Genomic DNA, 11146 nt, shown 5'->3' with positions numbered 1-11146 from the left:
CCCGGCCGGACAGCCCAAGGGGCGGAGGGAGCGTGCTCCGGAGGGGGCGCGCCGCAGCAGCGCGTACGTGGTCCGTGTGGAAACTGGCGCCCGCGGCGGCGGCGTTCCGCGGGCGGAGAGGAAGGGGGAGGCGAGAAGGCTGCGCACCGCCCGCTCTTCCCCACCCCCGCCCCCCGCCTCGGCCCTAAAAGGGGCTGGATGGGCAAGTTGGGCGCGATGGCTCGATCCCGGGCAGCGGCAGCTGCGGCTGGAGGCGGCGGCACGTCCTACTCGCCCCGGCGCCGGCGGTGATCGGAGCGAGCGGCCGCGGCCCCCGATGAGACTGTTCGTGGGCTGGCTGTGCCTGAGCCTGGCGTCCGTGTGGCTGGCGAGGAGGATGTGGACGCTGCGGAGCCCACTCACCCGCTCCCTGTACGTGAACATGACGAGCGGCCCGGGCGGGCCGGCGGCGGCCGCGGGTGGCAGGAAGGACAACCACCAGGTACGCGGCCGAACCCGGGCCCGGCGGGGCGGGGGCGTGGCGGCCGGCCTTCCCGCGCTCGGCCGGGCTATTGTGCCGGGCGTCGCGGCGAAGGGGCCCCCGGGCCTCGCCCCCTCGCCCCAGCGCCCCACAAAGTTTCCCCCGCGTCTTCCCCGCCGGACGCCGGGTCCAGGCCCAGCGGTGCCTTTTGTTCCGCGGCGCGGCGGACGACGGCCTCCCGGGTCCCTCCCCCGCCCAGGCATGGGCGCCCCGGAACCCCACATTGTTCCCGGGTCCCGGGCAGTGATTGCAGGCGCTCGGCCACCTCGGCGTCGGCTCCCCGGAGCGGGACCGAGGAACTTTCGGGCCAGCGCGTGGTGACGGGGACCCACCTGGCACCGGGGCCTGAGATCTAAATAACCGGATCAAACCCATTACCCCGGACGGCCTTCATTACCCCTGAGAATCCAACCGAAAAGCCGGTCCCTCTTTTTGTCTGGTTGAATCTCTGAACGTACAAAGAAAGGGTCATAAAGAAATGTAACCGTGCGTCGTGAGCCATTTAACTCTCTGGCTCCTTCGGGTGACATTTTCCCTCTGCCTTTAAAAAAATGCGTTTGACAGGTCGTCGTCACTCTTGTCCTATGGAACCTTCCCTAAGGGAGATCTCCTTTAAACTTGGGTGTTGGTGTCTGACTGGCGAGATGCGATAGGAACGAAGATGGTGCGAGCATTTACTAGAAGGGTTTTGTTAAAAGAGAACTGGGCAGGAGTGTTTTTGTTTTTTTTTTTTTTAATGAGTTATGGTTCTGGATCGTGGAATGATGCGATGTGGCCGGCTGGGTAGTCTTCATTAGCTTAGGTTTGTGCCACTGAAGCCTGTGGAGGTCCTATCTGACCATAATGTCGTTTGCGGTTAACATTTCATTCATTGAAAAGAGGCTTTTGAACTCTGCCAGAGTGTTGGCATATCATAGCCAACATTTATAGTACATGTTGGCTTCTCAGAGAGCAGTAGCTAATTATTCCATCTTGTGTCTCATCATTTTCATAGCTTTCTCGTTTTCCTGTGTTACTTTTCTTAATATACCAGGTGTTCAGAGAGCAACACCCAGGTTGTTTTGATGTGTTTTCATGAAACTAGAGAATGATCTTAGGAGACAGAGCAATTCATTCAGAAAAATAGTATCTAGTTTTTATTTATTAAATATTTATGGTGGCTCTTTTTCTATTTTTAAAGGAAAACATACTTTTTTTTTTCTTCTTTTGTAATCCCACAGCTCTTGTACTTTGTTAGGTAATCACTCCTATGATATTGTTCGGAGTGTCCTTAAAGTTAGTAGGTGATCTTAACTTGTAAAACCACATTCTTGGCTATAGAGTAATTAGTCATTTTTAGAGTTGGGCTATACTGACACTGTAGTTAACCAAAATGTCCCATATCCATAAGGAACATGGATAATGGTGTAAAATAATAAATAGAAATGTCATTTCCAACAGTCGATGGACCTAAGGTTCTGGGTAGGATGAAAAGAAGACCTTTCCATTGATATGGAATTACGGTCGAATCTTTTGGCTGTAGGCGTTTATTACAACACTTGTGATTATCTCTATTGCAGTACACCTGATACTTTCAGTGCTCAAAAAAGAAATGGACTAATTTAAAAACTGAGAAACTAAGGAACCTGATTTTTGTGGATCCTAGGTAGAATTATAGCTGTTGACATAGCCTCAGAATATCCTCTAACAGATGATACTTTTTTTGTTTGTTTTTAAAGTTTTACTGAAGTATAGTTGATTTACAAGGTAGTGATAATTTCTGCTATACAACAGAATGATTCAGTTATACATATACACACATCCATTCTGTTTCAGATTCTTTTTCCACATAGGTGATCACAGAATATTGGGTAGAGTTCCCTATGCTATACAGCAGGTCCCTGTCGGCCAATCATTCCGTGTACCTCAGTACATGGAATATGTATATGGCATTGGCATGTAATTGGCATATGCCAGTTCCCCACCCCCAGTCCATCCCTCCTTTCCCACTACTTGTCCCCTTTGGTAACCATTAGTTTTTCAAAGTCTGTGACTCTTTCGCAAATAAGTTCATTTGTATCTTTTTGTTTTGTTTTGTTTTGTTTTTTAGGTTCCGCATATAAGTGATATCATCTGATGTTTGTAGAGGATACTTTGTAATTGTGTATCTTTTTAAAGCGGAATCTGTCAGCTTCTAAGGAATACTAATACTGCATGCAGATACCTCATTTACTTCCTTATGCTTCTAAGATATTCAAATGTGTGTATGTTTTAACCAGTTGCACTTCATTATTTAGCAGCTAATTTCTCCAAAGTGAAAACTAATCTGGTGCTTTCTGAATATTGGGAGGTGGTGGGGGACATTGGCCTTTTTCCTTCGAATAATCAACCCAGACATTGTTTTGCGTTGATATGTTCACATTATGGCAGTGTTGTCCATGAATAAAGATGAGAATGAACAGAAGAAATGTGTATAGGAACCACAGTGAGAGACAATGGAATCGACAGTTCTGTCTGCATCATGGATGAGTTGATGGTTTGTTATCAGCTCTGTATTCCAGGATTCCGCTTTGCTTTATCAACTTTGTAGCTTGTGAAAAAACTTAACTCTAACGCTTTCCCCCTTCAAATTAGTAGTTTATACAAGGTCTGCTGGTGTTCATCTGGCTGTGTGGTTTCCATAGCTAGCCACATCTGGTTCTTTTGGAGCTGCATGAAAGTAGGGTTATGGTTTTGATTGAACCATACTTAGCATGAGGTTTTCTTATGGTTATTTGATTAAGAAATTATGGTGGTGGATTCTATGCTTAAAAAGAGAGCTCTCAGGCCATGTTTATTCATTAAAAATAGCTATTTAGTTACAATAGCCTGGAGAGGCAAGACTCCTTTGAGCTAAAGCAACTTTAAAACATAGTCTGCAGCACCATTTTAATAACTTGGTTTGGTGTGCCAGTTTCAAAGCTAGGATTATGTTTCACTTTGGGAAAGGGGGAAGCAAGGAAGGGCTTCTCTCAGAGCAGGGATATGGCTTGCATGTTGAATTGAGCTCACACGCTCTTTTTTGCACAGACTGTGAGATAAGAATAGTTTTATACTTTTATTCATTTACTTATTTTTTAGGGCCACTCTCGCGGCATATGGAAGTTCCCAGGCCAGGGGTCTAATTGGAGCTGTTGCTGCCGGCCTACACCACAGCTCACAGCAATGCCAGATCCTTAACCCACCGAGCAAGGCCAGGGATCGAACCCACAACCTCATGGTTCCTAGTTGGATTTGCTAACCACTGGGCCTCGGCGGGAACTCCAGTTTTATACTTTTAAATAGTTGCAAAAATATTTCGTACCATGTGAAAATTTCTCATATGAAATTCAAGTATTAGTATCCACAAATAAAGTTTTGTTGAAGAGCCACCAAATTTGTTTATTTATTATCTGTGAGGGCCTTCAGTTTCAATGGCAGAGTTGCAGAGTTGCTGCTTTATGACCTGCAAGCCTAGAATATTTACTGTCTGGCTCTTTACAGGAAAAAAAAAAAAAGAGTTTTCTCCAAAGAAAATTTCCAGCTTCTTTAATCAGCATCACATTCTTAATCACAGATTGCAAGGTGGGTAGTTTGACTTACTGGGCAGAAATAGAGCCAGGCAGTGAGAAACTAGATTTGTGGCTTTTCGGTATTGGCGGACCTGGAATTTACAAAGCAAAAGCTAACAACAAAAACTTTGCATCCAGTGTTTTTGAGGTGTCACACCTAGTACTTAAAGTTTAATGCAACTATTAAAGAGCTATTGAAACTTGAAAGGACTCTTAGGCCACACTAACTAGGTTTTTGCTATTGACAGTCTTTCAACACCTTCTCAGTTGATGGACTGAAAAAAAGAATTGTTTTGGGAACTCCCTGGAACCAGGCCAGGGCTATTTCTCCAGCAGACATACTGCACTTTTTTTTTTTTTTTTTTTTTTTTTTTTTTTTTTTTTTAAAGCACAGATAGCATTCAATATCTGGAATTAATAAGGTGTAACCTAAGCTTGTAGTTATGTGTCTATCTGACTTTTTTTTTTTTTTTTCCACCTTCCATTTAAACGCAGAACTGTGCTTTGCCACAAGCAATGATGGATTTAAGGTAGACGTGAACTGCTTTGGATTTTTTTCCCCCCAATGAAAAAATACTTGGACATCACAGCCCGAGGTCAAAGGTTGTACCAAAGGCGATTCTGTCTCCTGCCCCTTCCTCCCCTTTGCCCTTGAGCAGGTGTCCTCAAGTCAGGCATGAGTTAACAGTGCTCCGAGCCATCAGCCAGCTAGCCAGACAGACCCTGATGGGCAGGTTCATGTCCTCCTCTGAACTGCTGGGGAGAGTCTGGAGGCCTTTGCAGCTGAATACCAAAGAGATTTTGAGCAAGGCTTTCTTTCCTTCCTTAACAACCTGTGTTGAAACCCCACCCACGTGTTTATTTCAGTTTTACGGAACACGGGGATGCGCTCTTCTGGGTATACCAGAGGCTTTATGTTCCCTCCGAAGGTGTCCTAGGGGACCCTGGTACTTCCAGTACAAGACCATTGTTTAGATTCTCGGAAGCCCTGTGAAAATCTCAGAATTCTAAAACACTCACAATGAGTACTTGAAATGAAGATCGTCAGTAATTTATCCATTACCTCAGAGCCGAAGCAATTTAATCTAATCTGTATAAGCCGCTTCCCTGCATGGAGGTGAGGGTGCCTTGTTACCCTGCATGTTGAAGTCACACATGAAGAGGGTGTTGGTTTGGGTTTGTATCCTTTGTAGGAAAAGAATGCATGGTTTGTATATTTACTCCTCTGCTCTGCTTATTCAGAGGAAGGTGTCAGTGATTAAATGTCTGGACTGCAATGATAGCCTCGGAGAACTTAGAATGTGATTTTTGAATTCTTAGCTGTCAAGGTCAGTGTTGCCAGGCTTGGTCGCACCAGCCCCTGTAGTTGAAAAGATTCTGCTGGAGGCTGTCAGCAGAGCTGTTTTTGGTGGTTTTTAGTGGAATCGAAGGCCTCATTTGGTGACTCATTTCTTTTGAGAATGTCTGGCTGCCTAGATTGAGTGTGGTGGCCGGGGGGGTTGCCTTGAACTTCAGTTCTCGACTGGCTCTTGTGGACCTTGGACAGGAAGGGAAAGAAAATCAAATTATCATTGTTTCTATTATGTGTCAGGTGCTTTAAATCTCTTTTCCTCTCTAAACCTTATAACAACTCTTTGAGGTGGTACCTCTCCGTTTTGCAGACAAGATTGAGGCTAAGAGAGATGAAACTTGCTCAGGAGCACAGTCAATAGACGGCAGAGTTGGATTTTGAACGCCGCTCTGTCTGGTTTGAAGGCCCAGGCTTTTCCCACTGTTTCAGGGTATCTCTCCTAGGAATCCTCGGGTTGTCTGAGGGGTGGTGAAAGTAGATTGCCTTCTTAAGAGCAGACTGCCCCCGCTCTAGTGGAGCTCTGTCTAGACATGGAATGTATGTAGCCGTGTGCAGAAACACAAGTTGTTTTTGCAGTTTGTGAGTTAGATAAAGATGGGACAAGGGCTCCAAGTCCTGGCCTTCCTCCCGTTTGTGCATGCTTTGGTCCAGTTTCACCTTGTGGGGGGGGAAATCCTTACCTCTGGTTGTCGTTCTTGTGACATTGACCACTTCTCAGCCACCCGCTAGATGTCCTCCGATTCACTTCTGTTTGACACTACCCGGGGTTACTGTCAGCCTGGAGAGGTAAGGACTCCCTCCTACAAGACTGCCCTCACGTCACATGCCAGCTAGTGCAACTTGAGGGTTTCCAGTCCCCTCATGCTTCTGTCTCCCTTGGTTATAAATTTGGGGGTTCTCCCTCAGTCAGCTTAGGTAACGTGCTGGAACGACTCACAGAGCTTAGGAAAACACTTCACTTATGCTTATGGTTTATTTTTTTACTTTTATTTTTTTCTCTTGTTAGGGCTACACCTGCGGCATAAGGAAGTTCCCAGGCTAGGGGTTAAATTGGAGCTGTAGCCGAAGGCCTGAGCCACAGGCACCGCAACGCCAGATCCTTAACCCACTGAGCAGGGCTGGGGATCGGACCTGTGTCCTCGTGGATACTAGTCAGATTCATTTTTGCTGAGCCAGGATGGGAACTCTGCTTATGGTTTATTATAAAGGACACAACTCAGGAACAGCCGAATGGAAGAGAGGCATAGGGCAAGGTGTCCTGTGGGGGGAGAGGGTGGCACACAGCTCCCGTGCCCTGTCCAGGTCAGCCACCCTCCCAGCACATGAGTGTGATCAGCCACCTGGAGGCACTTGGAACACTGTCTTTTAGGGGTTTTTGGAGGTTTCATTACTGAGGTGTGAGTGATAAAATCTTTGGCCATTGGTGACTGACCTCAATCTTGAGCTTTGCTCTCCTCCCTGGATGTCAGAGGTGGGGCTGAAAGTTCCACCCTGCCCTCCTGGTCATCTCTTGAGCATCCAAAAGGCACTTGTATCACTCTGGAGTTTCCCCAAGGGTTTTAGGAGCTGTATCCTGGGAACTGGGGATAAAGACCAAATATTTATTTTTTATTATATACCACATTACCTAAAGTCAGGAAGTTGGGGTTTTGTTTTTTTTTTTTTTTTTTTTTCCTGTCTTTTTGCCATTTCTAGGGCTGCTCTCGAAGCATATGGAGGTTCCCAGGCCAGGGGTCTCATCCGAGCTGTAGCCACCGGCTTACGCCAGAGCCACCGCAACTCGGGATCCGAGCCTCATCTGCGACCTACACCACAGGTCACAGCAACGCTGGATCCTTAGCCCACTGAGTGAAGCCAGGGATCGAACCCACAACCTCATGGTTCCTAGTCGGATTCATTAACCACTGAGCCATGATGGGAACTCCAGAAAGTTGGTTTTTTAAAGTAACTTTCTAATGTGAACTCTACTGATGCGCTCAAGGCCTTTGTATTTTGGAAGAGAAGACTGTAACATTACTTACCACATGTTTGACAGTTGAGGAACTCACAAAAATAATTTCAGAAAAACTTTTTACCTGTATCTCTCAGTCTGATAAGCAAACATATAGGGGAAGTTGCATTTCTATTTTATTTATTTATTTATTTTTTCGTCTTTTTTAGGGCCACACCTGTGGCATATGGAAATTCCTAGGCTAGGGATTGAATAGGAGCTATAGCTGCCGGCCTCCTACAGCGCAGGCGCAGCAATGTGAGATCTGAGATCCGAGATCCGAGCTACCTCTGCAACCTACACCACAGCTCACAGCAATGCCGGATCCCCACACACTGCGCAAGGCCAGGGATCAAACCTGCATCCTCATGGATACTAGTCAGATTCATTTCTGCTGAACCATGATGGGAATTCCTGCATTTCTACTTTAAAGGAATGATTCTTCAAAGTTATGTAAAGATTAGGCGATTTCGTGGGCTTAATGAAAGCTTTAAGACATGACCTTATACTTGGTTGTTTTGATTAGCTAATACTGTCAAATACAGATTCCAAAACTCATGTCTTTCTGATTTGGCTGTTTATCACTTGGCTAATTATTAGTCTCTTTAGTCTTTTTGCAAGTAAGGAGAACATTGATTTTTTTTTACTGTGATATCTTTTAGGAGACGTTATGTTTAGTTATCACATCCTATTTCACACTTACCCTCAGCCGACGACGGCATGGCGTGACTCTGGCTTGATTAGACTTTGTTTTTTAAAGATTCCCTTACATAGATTGAACAAAATTCAAGCGAGCTTTCAAGGAAGATGCTAATGAGATGCTCTTTCAGACACCATGGTCCCCAGCTGAGGAGTCCAGCCCTGCCGTGGGGCTGGCACATAGCCCTTCCAGTGTGAACAGGCCTGATACCTTGTTCTTGCCTGCACATCTTTGTAGCCTGTGAGGAGTACAGGTTCAAAGAACTTGCTGCTTAAATGTTCTGGGGGAAGCCTGCCAATAGGCCGCTTAGTGGGAACTAGTTACAGCTTTGCATTTAAGCTGGTTGTCTAGAGAGAGGTACCTCCAGGCGGACTGCCAGATGGTTGCAGGGGCTCCGTCACTGATTTTCTGTTAATACCTTAAGGGCAAGGTGACTACTTTTTTCCTCTTTTTTTCTTTTTGGCTGTTCCTGTGGCATATGGAAGCCACTGCAGTGACACCATCAGGTCCTTAACTCACTACCCCATAAGAAAATTCCAGGTGACTGCTTGTTTAAGGCTCTGAAGGTCCTGGCCAATTTACGATGGCATTACTTCTTTCTCTTGGTTTCTGATTTTTTTTTTTTTTTTCCTCTTCTAGAATGTGAGTTCTCAGAGGCCAGTGGATCCATCTTTTTTTTTCTTCTTCTTTTTTTTTTTTTTTAGGGCCACACTCACGGCATATAGAGGTTCCCAGGCTAGGGGTCAAGTCAGAGCTATAGCTGTTGGCCTGTGCCACAGCCACACCAGATCCGAGCCATGTCTGTGACCTACACCACAGCTCATGGCAATGCTGGATCCTTAACCCACTGAGCAAGGCCAGGGAATGAACCTTCGTCCTCACGGATGCTAGTCAGATTCACTTCCACTGAGCCATGATGGCAACTCCCAGTGAGTCCATCTTTAATTTTCCCTAGACCATTGTTGAGCTGGGATGGTTAAGAAACGCTGATGAAATTTTCTGGGTAAGAGCACGTAGGGATTCTTAAGCAGTGGCAGTTTCGAACCCCTGGAGACATTTGGCGGAGTCTGAGATATTTTGGGTTGTCACAACTTGGGGTGGGGAAGTGCTATTGGCATCTGATGAGTTGTGACTTGGGATGCCGCTAAACATCTTAGAGTACATGGGGCAGCCCCAGTGGCAAGGATTATCTGGCTCCAAATGGTAGTAGCAGTGCTGAGGTTGAGAAACCTGGCCTACGGTAATTTAGTTACTATCTAGATCAGATTATCTTTAGACATATTTAGTCTAGTCTAATTGGGCAGAATAGTCCTGCTCTCTTTTCTAAAAGTGAATCTTAGAATAAAGCAGAGAGAAGCTTTTTTTTTTTTGGGCCGCATCTGTGGCACATGGAGGTTCCCAGGCTAGGGGTCAAATCGTAGCTGCACCTGCTGGCCTGCACCACAGCCTCAGCAACGCCAGATGCTAGCCACAACTGCAGCTTACCCCAAAGCTCACGGCAACGCCAGATCCTCAATCCACTGAGCAAGGCCAGGGGTCGAACCTGCAACCTCATGGTTCCTAGTCGGATTTGTTTCCACTGCACCACGATGGGAACTCCTGAGAGAAGATTTTTTGAAAGAAACTCTTATAAAACCATGTGCACCTAGAATAGGAGCTTGGATCAGCTGGGAGTACTCAGAAACCGCAGGCTTCCCACTTACTCAGAAGTTAAGGGGTGAGGAATGAAACATGAAGCTCTCAGCTAGGCGCCTGGTACAAGGTAGGCACTCAGCATCTTGCTTCGCTGCTTGCTGTGCGGGTGTGATTTTTATGGTGGGAAGGTAGCTCAACCACTGTTTGCAGAACGGGGTTTAAGCAAAACCCTTGGAGTTGAGAAATTGACAGAAGCCCATATCCCTATGGTTATCTTTGTATTCCCTCCAGGATTTTGCTAGAAACTCCAAATTCTCTTTGACTGCATGCGATTTTGACAATAATTCATTGTTAAACAGATGAACATTTACTTATTTATTTATTCATTTATTTTGTCTTTTGTCTTTATTATTATTGTTTTTTGCTTTTTAGGGCTGCACCCTCAGCACATGAAGGTTCCCAGGCTAGGGGTCCAGTCGGAGCTACAGCTGCCGACTTACACCACAGCCACAGCAACGCCAGATCCAAGCCTCGTCTTTGACCTATACCATAGCTCACGGCAACGCTGGATGCTTAACCCACTGAGCAAGGCCAGGGATCGAACCCGTGTCCTCATGGATACCAGTCGGGTTTGTTAACCACTGAGCCATGATGGGAACTCCAGATGAACATTTCTTGTGAACATTGTATTTGCACTGGTCAGCCATTGTCCCTAACCTTTTATGGAGCTTTCTGTCTGCCTGGGAAAATAGACACTGACCATGCAGTTATATACAGGTATGCAGCTCAGTGGTCATAACTCTTACCTCAGAGACTTGGGGGATGTGAGAGAGCATTAGATCAGGGGATCCGTCCTCGTCTGGAAGTTCAAGGGAAACATATCTGAAGACATACTGAGGCTTAGCTTGCATTAACCAGAGGGAGCAGGTTGGGGTGGTGGGAAATGCAGGGGATGAGCAAAGATCATGTGAAAACAGCCTCGGGAAAGAAGCCTTCCAGAAAAAGAAAGCAGGGTGCAGCTTTGGGACATAGTGAGTGGCTGGGTGTTAATGGGTTGGTAGGGGGTGTCATGAGCTGACAAGCCATGTAGGGCCTTATAAGCCATGTTAGGTATTTTGGATATTAATCTTCATAAGACTTCTGTGAAGCGAAGTAGTGACATGATTAGTTTTGCATTTAAAAATTTGCTTTTTTTTTTTTTTTTGTATTTTTAGGGTGTGAGATTCCCAGGCTAGGGGTCGAATTGGAGCTGTAGTCACTGGCCTACATCACAGCCACAGCAACGCCCGATCCGAGATCTGAGCCACGTCTGCGACCTACCCTACAGTTCACGGCAATGCCAGGATCCTCAACCCACTGAGTGAGGCCAGGGATCAAACCT

At 46.1% G+C, this 11146-nt stretch overlaps 1 protein-coding gene across 5 annotated transcripts in view; it reads left to right on the top strand.

The window, feature by feature from the left end:
- The window catches only part of METTL9 (methyltransferase 9, His-X-His N1(pi)-histidine), a 54047-nt gene that overhangs the window by 1920 nt on the left and 40981 nt on the right, over positions 1–11146 (top strand). For 2 of the 5 annotated variants that reach the window (XR_014839486.1, XM_021085766.2), the window contains exon 1: positions 214–481. The exons of 2 other annotated variants lie outside the window; for them this stretch is intronic. Coding sequence is in view for 2 of the 3 variants with exons in the window: in XM_021085766.2 (XP_020941425.1) it covers positions 317–481 (165 nt within the window). In the remaining variant the exon portion in view is untranslated. 5 annotated transcript variants of the gene reach the window in all.

This window comes from Sus scrofa, chromosome 3 (genome assembly GCF_054392235.1).
Source record: "Sus scrofa isolate SSC_HxYL_T2T_F1_AM1 chromosome 3, Sscrofa_HxYL_maternal_Yorkshire_Landrace_v2.0, whole genome shotgun sequence".
Lineage (NCBI taxonomy): Eukaryota > Metazoa > Chordata > Mammalia > Artiodactyla > Suidae > Sus > Sus scrofa.
The sequence above is the reverse complement of the archived record's forward strand: the minus strand, read 5'-3'. Positions and strand labels throughout refer to the sequence as shown.